This window comes from Phocoena phocoena, chromosome 8, assembly GCF_963924675.1.
Source record: "Phocoena phocoena chromosome 8, mPhoPho1.1, whole genome shotgun sequence".
Taxonomy (NCBI): Eukaryota; Metazoa; Chordata; class Mammalia; order Artiodactyla; family Phocoenidae; genus Phocoena; species Phocoena phocoena.
In genome coordinates this window covers 69507424-69524007 of record NC_089226.1, presented here as the reverse complement: position 1 = coordinate 69524007, position 16584 = coordinate 69507424, and the positions used below count along the sequence as shown (strand labels likewise).

Below are 16584 nucleotides of genomic sequence, written 5' to 3'. Positions count from 1 at the left end.
CCAGCAACAACATTGAATACCTCTATGATCCCAGTTCCCGGCACCATAAGGGAATTTAAATCCAACCTCTCCTCTTAAAAATATCTACTGAATCATCGTCCCTCTGCCTTTACAAGGTCACGCCCTGTGTTTCTGTGGATTTCTCTTGGGAGATGGGAGAAGGAAGGGAATATGATTCTAGCTTTGATTAGCCTTCCTTTTGGTTTAAACAACAGACAAATATCCAATTATCCCATTGACATTACAGTCTGCACATTTCACCGCAGGCGCAGAAAGCAGCCCAGCAGCAGAAAACCAGCCACAGACCAAGGGTGTACACATGCAAGCCATTATCTACTTGGAGACAGGCTGGGCTGCAATGGCCCCACTGGCTCAGGGAAGCTGGGCGGGTCCTCGCCAGCAGGCCAGCGGCAACCCAGGAGGCCGCCTGCCACTAGTTGCAGCTGCATCCAGCCCTGGCTCGTTTCAGATTCCAGGCTGAACAGAAACATTGTGAGAAAGCGATTCCCTCACAGTGAGACACCCCAAATAAAAGCCCCAGGTTGTATACTTGCTACAAAACCAGGCCTGATCAAGTCAAGAGATAAATCAGTGAGTTGCACAAGGGAAGGGACCACGCCGTATCTGGTCACAATCATGTCCTTAAGCACACAAGCCCCATACAAAGCACCTGATCTGCACTCGATACATATTTTGAGAAATTATGTGGAAGGCTAGTAAATAAACGGCTACTTGAATGAGTGAATGATTTGCTTGTGCAATGCCCTCAAGAACATCGTGGAAAAGACAGCCAGGATAGAATGCTGGCCGGCAATCATGTTCAAGTACCATCTGGGAACATGTATCTCTGCTCTGGTCCTTGTCAGCCTGTCCTGGACAAGTAGGTGACTTAACTCCTCAAGCCTCATTTCCTCATGGGATGGACGTTGTATGTGCCTCTCAGATTCCCCCTCAGGGGAGGACTTGTTGTCCCCAGCTGGCGGACCCCCCAGATACTGCCTCAGAGGCACCTCACCTGAGTTCATGCCTGCCCACACACTCCAACGACAGATCAAGGTGGGATATGAAGGTTCTGGCCACTCTGGCCAATGAACAACTCTGATCCCAAAGGTCCCTGTGAGGTCAGCTGAGTCGTCATCAAGCAGGCATCACAGCTCCCCAGCTCCCCCTGCCCAGGCCTGCTTCCTTCCTCTCCCTTCCACAGGTGTTGATTCCAAAGGCACTCCCTAATAACCATCTTGAAATCTCAACTCCATCTCAATGGCTGCTTCCCAGTGGACCTAAACTATGGCTCCCTCATTAGCAAAATAGAGATAATAATAAGTATACACGAGGGCTATCATGAGGACTGAGTTGTTATGTGTAAAAGCATCCAGCTTTTAGCAAATGCTGGAAAACAGTGAGCCAACTTTGTTATGGGGTTAGTGAAGCCCAGTCCTTTCATCAGTATTCCCACCCTCACTGGGAGGAAACCAGAGAGAAAATGTCAGTGTCTCAGCTTGATCTGTGGGTAAGAGAAGTAGTGGAAGAAAGGAGAGAAGGAAGGAAGGAAGGAAGGAAGGAAGGAAGGAAGGAAGGAAGGGAGGGAGGGAGGGAGGGAGGGAGGACATGTCTGGATGTGGCCCTGTGTGCATCCCTCAGACTGGCCTCCAACCCACCCTGTAGGAACCTCTCCATAGAGAGGGTCAAATCAAAGGACTGGGCCATCAGGATCCCTGCAGAAGATGAGGGCTACGCTGCGATGGTAGGAAGCACAACCCTGGGAGCAGGCAGACAGGTGGCAACACCCGGACCACCATGTCTGGGTCCCAGCACCACTACCACCCAGCCCAGAGCCAATGGAGGGAATCACTGTACCAGACACAAAGATGGGAGCCCAGAGACGCAAGAAGAAAGCAAAGATCAGCTAGAGACACAGCAGCCACAGTCTCCTGCTACCCAGAGTGCTGAGGCCCTGTCCCCTGCAATCCCACCAATAAGTCCCTGAACCTCCAGGGAAGTATTTGAACCTGAGCTTGCGAGGGTTTCCACTGCGGAGGGAGGGAGGGAGGAGGGGTGTGTTAGTGTTACAGGGATGGCCTGGTGACGTGTGGGTTGGCACCCTGAGGCCTAGAGAGACCTTCCTTCCTGGACCCCAGCACTTACACGACCTTTAAAAGCACTTACGACTGACACCCTGTTACAGGCAATAAAGCTGGTGCTCGGATAGGTTAGGCGGCAGCCAAAGTCACACGGCTGATAGGAAGCGGAGCTGGGATTTGAGCCCAAGTCTGATTCCAAGGCCTATATGCTTTCAACCACTTAGAGTTCCCGCATTACAGTTTCCAAGAGTAGGGTTTTGTTCTTTGGCTTGTCTGTTTTATTATTTTTAAATACGAAGACCTCCCAGGAGATTCAGATACAGTCAGTGTGGAGAGAACTATCACACACCCTCCTGTCGCCCACACCAGTTCAGCTCAGGATCCCAACCCCTGGCCTCAGACTCAGTTGCTCCCTGCCCTCTGTTCTCTTCCAGGAGCCTGCACCTAGAAAAGCTCTATTTGATGCTATTTACCTGTAAGGATCTCAAATACCAAAGGCCTAACGCACATGATTCACCCAGGCTGTGAGATGATCCCACACAACTTGACCATATTTATTTATTTTGTACATTGAGGTGAACAATGGCACTCCAGAGTGAAATTCAGCCTCACTGGAACACAACAAAAAGAAGTCAATTATCCAGCATTAATTATTTATCTGGAGACAATAACCACGGTGCTATTCCCCACGAGAGAGGCCTCTACAGCTTGGAGCAAAAGGAAAGTAGAGGTGGCTGCTATTGTCTGCCCATAATGTGGCATCAGATCAGACAAATGGACCCCTCTGACGTCCTGTAAATACACATGAGCCTCCGCTGTGAATGTAGCTCATGCACATGCCTCTAGAACACAGACGATTAATAGGGTGAGGGGATTAATAGGATTCTATTCCCCCAATATCCTGGGGAGGTCTGCCCTGGCAATGCCAAGCTATGACTATATGAAAGGAAATACCACCTTCTCTCTGCAGCCTGCCCTGCTCTAACAGAACTGTAAGGTTGAAGACATTCTAAACAAACATTTTTGCAGGTTGCAGTGTTTGTGGAACCATATTAGTCTGGTGTTTTCCTCCCAAGGTATTTACTGTACAATATAAGTTAGAAAACCTGTCCTGACTGACTCAAAAAGAATAGTGATCTGATTCCTAAATCATTTTTATGTAATTTAACTTCCTTTTATCTTTAAAAATTCTGAGGAGCTTGGAAGAGAGAGATCAGTGGTTCCCAGGGGCTGAAAGAGTGCCAGGATGTGATCTACCTTGGCCCCGTATTCTCTAGTCCGGGGACATACTCTTTATTTAAAGATGTTAACGTTGATTGAGCAGTACTTACTCTTTATTTAAAGAAGAAGTTAACGTTGATTGAGCAGTTTCTATGTTTCAGGCAGGTGATTTATATATCTTTATACATCTTTATAAAGTCTCATCACAACCCGATAAGGTAAGTATAAATATCTCGATTTCATAGATCAATAAACTGAAGCCCGAGGTCACAGCTAATAAGTAGCAGAACCAAGAATCAAGTTTGGGTGGAGTGGGTCCCAACTCCTAACCACTGTCCTAAACAGCCCTGTGATGACAGCTTCCCCACCCCCCAGCACAGCCTCTGGTCTGACCATCCTAACACCCATGAGTTCTGTGGAGGTGTCCCAAAGTCCTATTGCCACAGCTGCTGCCGCCCATCTGGATACACAGTCTCCAACCTACTACCTGGGCAGGACAGGTGATGGAAAGACTAAGATTCCTCTTCATCTAGAACGGTTCCACTCTTTTCTGATTATAAAATAGTACTCAGAAATCAAACAAACGATATAGAAATGCATGATGTAAATAAGTTGAAAACCCCTGCAATTCAGGTGAGGGGTTAGTAGAGATTAGATGGTAGTGGTACCATAATATATTTAAAGCAAAATACTACAGAACAGAACAACGATTTAACGGCCTTGCAAGTGCTACTTGGATTCTGCTGCCTCAAAACATCCCCGTCAAAATGTCTGAGCAAGGAATGAAGGGCTAAGTTTGAGCCTTAAGCACTCAAACTGCAAAGTTCCTCCATAGATCAAACCTGCATTAGAGTGACCAACCATCCCAGTTTGCCCAGGACCGAGGAGTTTCCAGGCACACAGGAATCTCAGAGCCAAAATCAGGACAGTCCCAGGCAAACCGGGACAGTTGGTCATCACAGATTTGCTGCCCTGGTGCCTCCACCTTGGCTTCTGTCTCAGGCCTCCAGGACCAGTCATGTCAGATCTACACCTGCTTCCCCATCCCTTTCACCTGTGTGAAGGCAGCTCTAGAGCCTCAGGTCTTTCCTTCCCAGCTCATCATCCGGGCCTCACCTGCTGCTCAGTGTACTCCTCCCCCACCCTCCCCACACTGCCGCTCAGGGCAACAAGTGCTTCCCAAGGATGAGCTCTGTGCCCCCTCCTCTCCCTGGTGCTCTGAGAGAAAGCCACCTAATGGTAGGCTGACCTCTTCCAAGAGGCTCAGAGAGGCCACTTCCCCCAGTGGCTCCAGCCTCCTGGCCCTGGCGGGATCCACAGCTGCCTCTGGGGTCCCCTATCTTAGCAGCGCACTCCACTTGACTCTTTTCTTCATTGTCTGCCTGGATCTTAAACTAGCTCCTTGGGGCAGGATGTGGCTGACTCCTCTGTGCCCCAGGGCCCAGTTCCATTTGTATTTGCTGAGTGACTGTGGCATCCCCGATACCTTGTCCTAAGCCTCCTCCCCAGCACAGTGCACAGACAGAAGGGGCCACCTGCAAACCTCAGGATCCTGGGGCCAGGCCTCAGCCAGAGTCCAGGTGGGGCAGGCCTGGCCCTGAGACACAGCAGTGGGACTTACCGCTGACCCGGCAGGGGGATGGAGTCCAGGTGGCGGCCTCCAGGCAGCGCCATCATGTTGACGCCAATCTGCAGCAAAGCCTGCCCACAGCGGTCGGGGCCCTGGAAAGAGGAGGCAGGATGGGGTCAACGCGGGCCGCCCGTGTGAGGAGGCGCAATCATTTTCTCTCCCAAATCCCGGCCACAGGGATTCATCTCAGGTGTGGAGGGAAGGCCCCCTGGCCCTCCTCTGCTGTTTCAACCAGTTTATACTCCACTATCCTCACACAAGCAATGCAGTACTCAGGTCTGATCTTGATTCTCAGCCCCTAGCCCACTATGAACCCCTAGAATCTTTTCTTATGTCTCATGGCCCAAAACGTACCTAACCCATTTTGCTTTGCACCAAATATTGGGACACATAGACTAGCAAATATTGCATAGGACATACTTATACTTGAAAAGTTTAGGGTTTACCTGAAATTCACATTTTCCTGGGCATCCTGTATTATTAGCTACATCTGGCAACTCTCTATGCTAATTCCCTAACTATCAATATATACTGTGACAGTACTAGGTTCTTCACTTTGCTTATGCCTGAGAAATGTGACCCTGTAATAGGCATGGTGGTTGCGTCCCCAAATCCATTCCACTTTAGATGATGTAATTTCACGCAAACTGCCAGGAACTGGTTTAGGAGTAGGCATGTGACTCAGTTAAAGCCAATGAGCCATGACAGAATTGCTTCTAGGAAAAGCTAACTTTGTCCTTAACTGCAAGCCAGCCACAAGATGAGGTAGTATCTCTCCCATTGGACCTGAACAAGGAAGCACGTCGCTCCACTGCTGCTAGAGACCATCTTGCAATCAAGAGGGGACCCAGCTGGAGAAGAAAGCAGGCACACAGAGGAAAAAAACCAGCATTCTTGATCACTGAGCCACTGAATCAACCAGTGCTGAGTCTGGCCCACCTCTGGGCTTCCTAGTATGTAAAATAATAAAGTTCTTGTCTAAGGGAGGATTTTGGTTTAGTATACCCAAAAGCAGCCTAACTGATAAAGGCGATCCAGGTTCCAGGGCCTCCAATCCCAGCACTGAGCACCCACGTGGCTTGCCAGTGCCTCATAGGTTAGACCAAGACAACAGTGTTCTTCTTCCTCCATAAAATCAGCTGCCCACCTGTTTGTCTCCTGCCTCGCCAGCCCATCTCCATTCTTCCCTCTCTGCCACCTCTTTCTCCAAGCCAATGAAGAAGCCCTCCTTGAGGAAAATGGAGATTCTGTCACCTTTGCCCGGGTAAAGCAATAGTCAAGAGACGGTTGTCTGTCACTTGTCATATCCTGAGCTTGAGGACAGCAGATTTCAAGACATTCAGAGAAAACACAAGTGTGAACTTGTGGGAGGATACAGCTGAGGAGGGCAGCAATTCAAGCCCAGAAAAATTAAACTCTTACATTATGATTAAAAGTGACCCTTACGAGAAAAGAACGGAGGAGGACTCTAATTAATAGTGATGTGGCTGGACATAAAGTACCCCTTGTGATGCTTGGAATAAAAGACAAAAAATGTGAATCTGAAAAGTATAGGGAGGAAGAAGCCCAGAATAAACTAGGGCTTTAGATCATTCCAGAGACTCATTGTCACTGCCTGTTCCCTGCTCTGCAGACGCCACTAGACTGTGAGACCCTGGATGGCAGGGACCACTTGGTTCCAAGGGCTGGGCACTTAGCAAACACGAGATATGTCTACAGAAATAATGAGTGGAATGAATTTTTAATACATTTATGTTGAGCCCTAATTCTTCATCTGCAACTGAGAATAATAGTATCTGTTTTACAGGGCTATTATAACAATGACATAAAAGCAGGAATGCAGAAGTGTCAGGCCAGATTGAGAGCTAAATAGATAGTTATTATTATGTCCTGAGAGTCTGTGCTGTGTTCAGCCCTGTGGTCAGCTTTGCCAGGAGAGATGCAGAAAATTAAGTACAGCATATAAAGCACCTAGCACAATAACAGTGCTCCACGAGGCCTCTTTATCATCAGGAGTATAATTAGTTTTATTACTTTCATTATTTTCATTATTGAGAAGGTATATTTTTGGAACCCAGTGAATCAGCAGCCTGAAGAGAATGGCACAAAAGGAAAAAGCTAGAAACAACAGGATGAGGTATTTGTTCCGTTTTCAATGAGTCTGATGAAAGAACCAAAAAGGGAACTACCACCATCTCAGAGTGAATGCTTTGATGTGATCAGAGTTCAGTGAGCAAGCAGATCTTATTTTAGCTCCATCTTCATCATGCAGAAGAAAGAGGGCAGAGCAAAAAGTTTGAGGCAAGTGACAGTAAGGAAAGTTTAAGGACACAGGAAGTTCCAAGGTCCTTTAAAGTGTGAACAAGTTAGGATTCTGTGAGCACACCCTAGAATACTGGAGGACCTCCTGGATCTGATCAAGTCGTATCTGAGGGACGCTGAGAAAGGGTCCCTGAATGCAGGAGAATGTTCTGATTTTCCAGGAGGTAGATTCCAGAAACACATCTTGGTGACCACGAAATTCTAGAACAGATTCCTAATCACTGGCCTGTGAGCCCATCAGGGAGAAGCTGGCTAGAACCCAGAGGGAACAAATCACGCTCAAACAATTTCTTCCTTTTCATTAGCAACCGCTGGGCTCTCAGCTGAGGGGGATGCAATAAACCTAATATATCTTGATTTTGTTAAAACATCCGGCTGAGATGTCCTCATTCCTCCACGTCATCCACAGCTTCCCAGCAGTTAGGCCAGTGGAGGCTGCCTGCTAACAAAACCTTGGGTCATGTGATGGCACGTGTTCCCAGAGGCTGGAGAGCCCTCCTGGGGACATCTGGGCCGCACGTGTATCACCGCCCTATGCACAGACTGTGTTATTTATGCCTCTTTCCCTCAGTGGGACAAACTCCCGGATGTCTGAAACCCCATCTTGCTCAGTGTGGGACTGGGCACCTACATGGTTGAAGCTGGGATTGTGAATCAGATTAGCTCTCAGAGGAGCCACAGCTCGTATTTACTGGGTATGGGGAACAGGTAAGAGAGAAAATCTGGAAGGTGAGATAGGGACTATCAAGAGCTAATCTGGCTGATGTTATAAAAGTGCAAAGAATAATAATTGCTAATATTTTTTGAGTGTGTACTATGTGCCAGGCACTGTTCTAAATGCTTCATATAGTATTAACTCATTTAATACTATCATCATCCCCTTGTTGCAGATGAGACCTCTGAAATTCAGGGGAACTACGTGCACTGCCCCAGATCACACAGCTATTAGGTGACAGAGGGCTGGTATCCAGGTTTTATGATCAGAGGGGAGATGAGGTGCTGGAGCAGGTGAAGGTGATAAGAGCAACAAAAGTGACACAGGTCCAACATTTGCTAACTGGAAGCCTGACTCCATTCCATGGGGGCAACACCCAGCCCCTACCCTTCACACACAGCTGAGCCCTCTTGCCTCTCACCAGCGCCTCCCACTGCTCCCACCTCCGAAACCATGAGTCCTCCAGCTACATTAAGTGTCGGACCTCAGTGACACAGCCAGAGGACAGAACAGTGCTCAAAAAATGAAGCATCCAAACACTGCACCCAAATGGTGGGAGGAAGAGGGGCACAGACAGTGGGGGCATCTCTCCAGTTGCTCACTGGTTTGGTTCCTTTGGTGAGTCGTAAGGACAGAGTTATGGGTCCTAAAGGGATCAGGGGATGGGAAGCCACAGTCCCAGCTTAAGCCTAAAGTGTCACCAGCTTTCGAAGTCAGAGAGTGGCATGGACATATATACACTACACAATGGAAAATAGATAGCTAGTGGGAAGCAGCCTCATAGCACAGGGAGATCAGCTCGGTGCTTTGTGACCACCTAGAGGGGTGGGATAGGGATGGTGGGAGGGAGATGCAAGAAGGAGGAGATATGGGGATATATGTATATGTAGAGCTGATGCTGATTTACTTTATTATAAAGCGGAAACTAACACACCATTGTAAAGCAATTATACTCCAATAAAGATGTTAAACATAAATAAATAAATAAAGTGTCACTAGCTTTGTAGAGAGACCTGTTTCAAGTGTGCTGGGTGGCTGCCCCCTCCCACTGCCCTAAGCCAGACTCATCCCACTGAGCAGAGAGAGTGGAAGCCCTCCAAAGCTGCTCAGCATGTCAGGAGACCAAGAATGAATTCAAGGTAACCTCTCCGCCCCATGCCATCTGTCCTCACTGGTATTGCAGAATGAACTTGAATTTGGGAGTCTGGTAGATCTGGATTCAAATCCTGATTCTGTACCTGATAAGTACATGACCTTGGGAAAAGCATCAACCCTCATGAATGTGGTTTCTCTGATTATATCGGCCTCCTAGGAGCCTCATGAGCATTAAATGAGATCACTCATAAAACTCCCTTATAGATTAATATAATAAATATAATATAATATAATTCAATGTAATATATCATGCATTTGGCACGTGCTAGCCTCAAAGTGGGAGTATACTTCCTCATGGAAGGAAGAGCTGAGAAATATATCTCAGGCAGAGATGCTACCTTGCCCACGAGAGAGGTGAAAAGGACACCTGCAGGAGTGAGCAGGAAAGAGGAAACTCCATCACCTCCACCTCCAGCCCAAGGGCCTTCCTAATTCATTGGAAATCCTACCCTGGAGTTGGCAGCCTGGGTTCTGCAGGGCTCTTGGCTGTCTCTCCCCACCAGGAGTGGCTCATTTTCAAGAAGGACTTGAAACCTTAAGTGTCTCTGATTTAATTCAATGCCTGCTGGGACAACTGCTCATTTCTGCTCCTGCATCCCATTAGAGGCAGCCCTTGCTCACCTCCGTTTGGCTAAGGAGCCAGCTTGGGCTCTGGAGGAAATGAAGGCTATTTACAGTAAATTATTCAATTAGAACCAGGAGCAAGGGTGGCTTCTGCCGTTGTCTAATGGGCCAAGCCGAGTACAGCTCAAGGCAGGGCTGGGATTGTTTAATCTGCAGAATCCATTAGGGCTGTCAACGGGAGCAGAACAGCAAATATTGTGGAAAGCAGTTAAGCTCCAGCAGCAGCAATAGAGAGAGGAATGGGAACTGGGGAAGGGGGGTGGGGGAGAGGGTAGGAGAGGCACTGACCCAGGGATTCAGTCAAGTCCCTCATCATACAATACCCTACCCCCTCATTATTTCTCCTCCATGGAATTTATCACAATTATAATTAAACAATTCACTGTGAAATTAGTGCTTAACGTCTTTCTCCCTTGAGGATCATCCCAGGGGTGGGCACTAGGTCTGACCTGCTCTCCCGCTGTATCTCCTCCCCACTCCCACCACCCCACCCCCTTCCTGACAGTGCCTGGTACATAACAATCAGATCAATTAACACTTGTTGATTGACTAGGTGAGTTTTTTTTTTTACATCTTTATTGGAGTATAATTGCTTTACAATGGTGTGTTAGTTCCTGCTTTATAACAAAGTGAATCAGTTATACATATACATATGTTCCCACACGTCTTCCCTCTTGCGTCTCCCTCCCATCCTCCCCATCCCCCCCCCAGGTGGTCACAAAGCACCGAGCTGATCTCCCTGTGCTTATGCGGCTGCTTCCCACTAGCTATCTATTTTACGTTTGGTAGTGTATATATATGTCCATGCCACTCTCTCGCTTTGTCACAGCTTACCCTTCCCCCTCCCCATATCCTCAAGTCCATTCTCTAGTAGGTCTGTGTCTTTATTCCTGTCTTACCCCTAGGTTCTTCATGACATTTTTTTCTTAAATTCCATATATATGTGTTAGCATACGGTATTTGTCTTTCTCTTTCCGACTTACTTCACTCTGTATGACAGACTCTAGGTCCATCCACCTCATTACAAATAGCTCAATTTCGTTTCTTTTTATGGCTGAGTAATATCCTTTTGTATATATGTGCCACATCTTCTTTATCCATTCATCCGATGATGGACACTTAGGTTGTTTCCATGTCCTGGCTATTGTAAATAGAGCTGCAATGAACATTTTGGTACATGACTCTTTTTGAATTATGGTTTTCTCAGGGTATATGCCCAGTAGTGGGATTGCTGGGTCATATGGTAGTTCTATTTGTAGATTTTTAAGGAACCTCCATACTGTTCTCCATAGTGGCTGTATCAATTCACATTCCCACCAGCAGTGCAAGAGTGTTCCCTTTTCTCCACACCCTCTCCAGCATTTATTGTTTCTAGATTTTTTGGTGATGGCCATTCTGACTGGTGTGAGATGATATCTCATTGTAGCTTTGATTTGCATTTCTCTAACGATTAATGATGAAGGAACTTCAGCTTCCGCACTGGTAAATGAGAGACTAAGGTACCTATTTCCACCACACTGTTGAGAGAATTCAGTGAGACAAAGGTCGGAGGGCCTTTTGCAACCATACACACTGCGTGGAAAGGGCTCTGCTTCCTACATCCATGAGACAAAGCCACCTGCCTCTCCTGAGTTTTTGCAATCCTCCCTGTCTGTTGGTACCCCTGGGCAGCCTCCCTCCCCACCCCCAGCTCCATGCTCATCAGGTTCTCCAGACAGACAGGCATACCAACAGACAGTCCCAAAGCTGCATGAAAACTACAACAACAGGTAACCAAGAGGATGCTAAGGGAGGTCCATTGGGCCTCCAAGCAGTAGTAGATGAGAATGGAAGGTGGTGGGAGGGGTCACGGAAGGTTTCTCAGGACATGCTCCCAAAGCTGAGAGAAGAATGTGGGAATAATGGAAGGAGAAGGGGTGGGAAGGAAGTATGTGCGGGCAGAGGGAAGGGCATGTGAAAGGCACAGAATCCTGAACATGGTAAGTTTAGGGAACTGCAAGTGTTTCTAGAAGGCTGGAGCCCTCTGGGCTGGTGGTAGAGTTCAGAGAAAGCTATCCCAGTGGCATGGAAATACAGAAAAAGTAGTGGTCACTTGCAGCTGGGGAATAGGCCAGACTTCTTAGAGGAGCTGAGTCTTAAATGCAGGGCGGGATTTTGCCAGGTGAAGATGGGACAAGGACATTCAGTGTCAGGAGAGCAGTGTGAGCCATAGCAAGGAGACCAGAAAATGGAGCAGGTATTAGGGACTCTCCCAGGGGCTGGAGGGAAGGTGCCTCTATAGTCCTATATACGAAAGGAACTGATTCTTTAGATTCTATCCTGTGGATGATGGGAGCCACTGAAGGTGTTTGAGCAGGAGAGTGAAATAATCAGAGTGGAATTTCAGTTCCCATGGTGAACAGTGGAGTGGATGGGCCTCAGGGAATGAGACCAGCAGCCGGAATTCATTTACAATCTCCCAGCGGACCCCGAAGGCCCTAGGGCTGGAGAGGTGGGGTCCTGGGGGTGGAAAGGAGGGATGCAATGAGCTTTGTGAAGTAACAACAACGGGCCTCCTTCCTCACTCCCTCTCCAGGCCTCTGTGTGACCTGTCTCCCATGGGTGGCAATAGTCATCAGAGATACTTCAATACTGATAGCTGCGGCGGCCAGCCTCCTGCAGCGATCAGATACTTTAAAAACGTTTATTCCCAGGGGAGATGCAAGAAACCAAGCAAGCTGCCACCCAGCCTTGCTGAATGGACCGAGCCTCATGAAATATAGAAAGCGCTGGCTCCCTGGAGGAGGCCCCAAGGGCCCCTCACAGCTGTCAGACGAAGGAGCCCAGCAAGTAGGCAGAACAGACCTCAGGGCTCACAGAGCCAGCCTTGTCCCCTCAGGCCCTGAAAAGCCTGGATGGACAGCCCAGAAGGACTGTGCATCAGGTAGAGGGGGCCCACCCCGACCTCAGCCCTGCTCCTCAATTCTGGGGCCAGAATAGTTTCCGTAAAGCACAGACAAGATCCCAAGCCTCCACTTGATTAACTGGATACATCTACTTTCCAGCCCTTACATGGAAAGTAATAGGAATCCCGTATGCACAAATATGTCCATGAACTTGATAGGGGTAAGACCATAGCCGCCAGCCAAAATCCAGGCAGCCTTCCTGGAGGAGCTCACATCATAATCTTAGAGTATTAGAACTAATAGGAAGCATTAGTGATTACCCCCTTGTAATAATAATGATAATAATAATACAAAAATGAGGAGGAGTAGAGGGAGAAACACTTATTAGGTGCTGTGTGTCAAGCACTGTTCTAAATGCTTTACAGTTAATCCTCAAAATAACTCTATGAAGTAAGTTACTATTATTGTCCCCAGTTTTCAGATGAGGAAACTGAAGCACAGAGAGGTCAACATGAACAGATAGAGGGGAAGAAATCTGCTTGAGGTCACACAGTAAGCTGAGCTACACCTGGGACCTGCACCCAGGTCTCCTCACTCCCATAAACGCCTCCCATGGGAAATCCAAAGAAGACTTTGCCTGTTAAGAGTCTGAAGAGACCCATCCAGGTTCAGAGCGATTTACCCTAGGAAATCAATGGCGCCACAGTTCCCCATCTGTAAAACAGGGATAATTACACCTGCTCTCTCTCCTTTGCTATGATTACCAAGCAAAGGGGAATGGACAGTGGACAGGGAAGTTCCAGGGATTCCTAGTCTGATTCAGCTCAGCCTTGGAATGGGACAGGCAGGTTGACTCAGAGGTGCCCATGAGTCCCCAAAAGTTGGAGGAAAAAGAGCCCCATCAAGCTTTCCTGGCTGAGGCCCATGTGTCCCAGTCCCTGATTAACATGACCACCCATCCCCCAAATGGTTCCAACTTGTCAAAGCCAACCCCCAGCAGCTTCCCCTGAAGGAGCGTGAGAGACAATCCTGTAGGGAGATCCAGGCTCCTGGATCCAGGAAAGCCATGGATGCCCACATGCCCATGAGAGGAGCACCAAGCCCTGAGCCACACAAGGAAACTGCAGTTACTGGCATCTGTGAGCTGGCCCTGAGCTGCTGATTTTCTAAGGGTCATTAGTGAGAAAATGGTGCCCCAGACCTCCAAGACCTTAGGTGGTATGCAGCCCCTGAGGGACTTGGTTGGGCCTTTGGGCCACCACCATCCAGAGCTCTGCTGGTTAAGAATGCAGACTGCCAAGGTTCAAATCCCAACTCCGTCAGTTATTAGCTGTGTGACCTTGGGTAGTAGGTTTCCTTATCTGTAAAGTGGGGTTCCTATATCATAAGGTTGAAATGGAAGTGATGGTTCCTTCCTCATGGCACTGCTGTGCAGATCAGTAAGATCACATATGTGAAGTACCTGGCACCCAGGGGTGCTTGATATAAAGATTGGTTCCACTTCTCTTCTGGTGAAAACAGTACGTGTAGAGAGGCAGCCAAACGGAGGCCATTCTGCTACCTCCTGAACTACGTCCAGCTAGTCAACTGCTCTTTACTCATTAACTTTTTAACTATCCCTTCTTTCTAACTTTTCCTGATGTAAATGTCAGCCAACTGCTCGAATGTTCTTTAGCTTCAATTCGCAAAAGCAAGAGTCCTCTCTCACTGGGCCCAGGGCCCAGGATGCTAAAATTAACAATCAGTATACTTTAAGCTAATGACTTACTGGTCGTGGCTGCCATGAATAGACATAACTCTCAGATAAAGGCCATTAGAGAAAATTGAATAGCTCCAATGTGGTGAAAATTTGGATACATCCTGTTTCATAAATCACGCTCAGAGGTCACACTGGGCAAGCTATTTCCCTCTCTGAGTCATGATGAGGACCCAGCTTGAGGGGGGTCTATATACCCTTGGGAAAGAGGACAGAAGAGAGAAAACAGTACACTCTTTTGCAGTTTCACAAATGTCATTTTCTCTTACTTCTAAAGCCATGAGCAGACCATAGTGCTACATCAACAACCATGATAGTCCGACCTTCTCTGATTTTATTTCCTTCTCAAATCCTCCAAACTGGAGGTTACTCAATAACATCTGGAAAGTAGCATGATGAGGTTATGGAAATCCAAAATCTCGGGATTGGGATCCCAATCCCAGTTTTGTCTCTTACTAGGGCTCTCTGACATTCAGCCTCTTCATCTGGAAAATGGGAATTGAATCTATTTTCAGGGTTGTTGTAAGAATCACATAAGATCATGTACCCTGCATGATGCTTATAAGAGCAAGTGAAATAACAATACCATAACTACTTTGAGCCAGGGAGACAAGTTAAAGGTGTCACACAGGAAGTCTCATGATATCTATCTTTGTGCCTAAGTAAAGATCCATTTCCTACCCAGACCTCGGGCCCAGAGAGCTGCTTCACACTAAAGGGGATTAAAAAGCAGGATATATTACATATATTGAGAAGAAGGAAAGCTTCTCATGGAGGAGGTTTGATAAACACCTCATACATAGAGACCATGCTTTGAATAAGCACAAACAACGACACTAAGACATTTTCTATAATCAGTAACATTGGCCATGAAGAAACAATTAACATCCCAGTTCATACCCTATGTGACCCAAGTAGTGTGGGGCATTTGAAGGAGAGTCCAGACTGAACCAGAACTTTGGCTCAGCCACAATGGCAAAGGGTTCTCAGCAGCTCACTAATGAAAAGGAACAAAAGACAGGGAACCAGAACACATTCTAGTGCCATTGACTATAAATAGAATAAACCAGAGTGAGAGCACGACACAGTCATTCTCAACAAATCCTACTGTCATTATCATAAAGTCCTCAGATAAAGAATCCTCTATGTGAGGGTGCAGTGTCAGGTACTTGGACCACATGTTCCAAATATGATTATCTGAGTTAATTAATTGGGGCACAGAGTGGGTCAAACATGAAAAACAGCCCATTCGTAGAATACTGTCTTACTGGGGCTCAATTATGTTTAGGAAGCCATATATCACAGTAGCACCTGAGCAGTACTTTACACAGTGTCTGGCACAGAGTAGGAGCTCAGTAAATGTTAGTCATTCCCCAAGAGATTGTTTCATGGTTCTCCAAAAACATCTTACTCTTCCGTAATTCTTCACATTGGTCATGCCACTCCAGCACATCCAGACTGAAATCTCCTCAACTCTCTTTTTCTGTCTCTAAGTAATATCAATGTTTCAGGACTCAGCTTTAATCCTACTTCATCTGGGAGGCCTCCAACCACCCTAACCTATAGTAATTTCTTCCTCCAACAAGTTACTAGGAATAAATCAAACTCTGATGTCTTAAAGTTTTTTTAATTATATTGTAATGAAAGGTATGCTTTCTTCCTGGCCCTCTCTCTTCCCCTTTCTGTCTCCTGAGTGATGCCAGAGCATCTGGAAAGGCCAATATGGCAAAGCCAAAAGAAGGAAGAAGATGAGTCCTGAATCACAGTTTGAAGTAGAGTCACCCAACCCATATCAGTCTGTGTAGTAAGCAAGAAACAAAGATAGTGTGCTAAGTCACTAATATCTGGGGGGTCGTTTGTTGCACCAACTAATCTTAATTAACCTAATTGTGAAAATTAAAGTAAATATGATATTTAAGTCACTCATAAGTGTGCTAGGCACAGAGGTCTCTCAATAAATATGTTTTTCCCCTTCCTCCTCAGTCTTGGAGAAGATAGTAGAATATTGTGTTTGTCTACTGACAATTAGCCTTCTGGACACAGACTCTAATTCATGCACAATACAGCCAGAGTCCAGGAGTTGATGAGGTAATGGTAGAATGGAATAAATACCTACAAACATTTAAAGTCCTATCAATTGAGACTAAGGTTCCATTTCTCAATCACTGTAGTCTTTGCTCATATGTATCCATTCA

General features: G+C 46.9%; 1 protein-coding gene across 1 annotated transcript in view; it reads right to left on the bottom strand.

Annotated features, from left to right (window-relative positions):
- The window catches only part of INSC (INSC spindle orientation adaptor protein), a 125357-nt gene that overhangs the window by 84854 nt on the left and 23919 nt on the right, over window positions 1-16584 (bottom strand). Inside the window, exon 2 of the mRNA XM_065882261.1 lies at window positions 4924-5024. Within this exon, the coding sequence (XP_065738333.1) occupies window positions 4924-5024 (101 nt within the window). The remainder of the gene's footprint in view (window positions 1-4923; window positions 5025-16584) is intronic.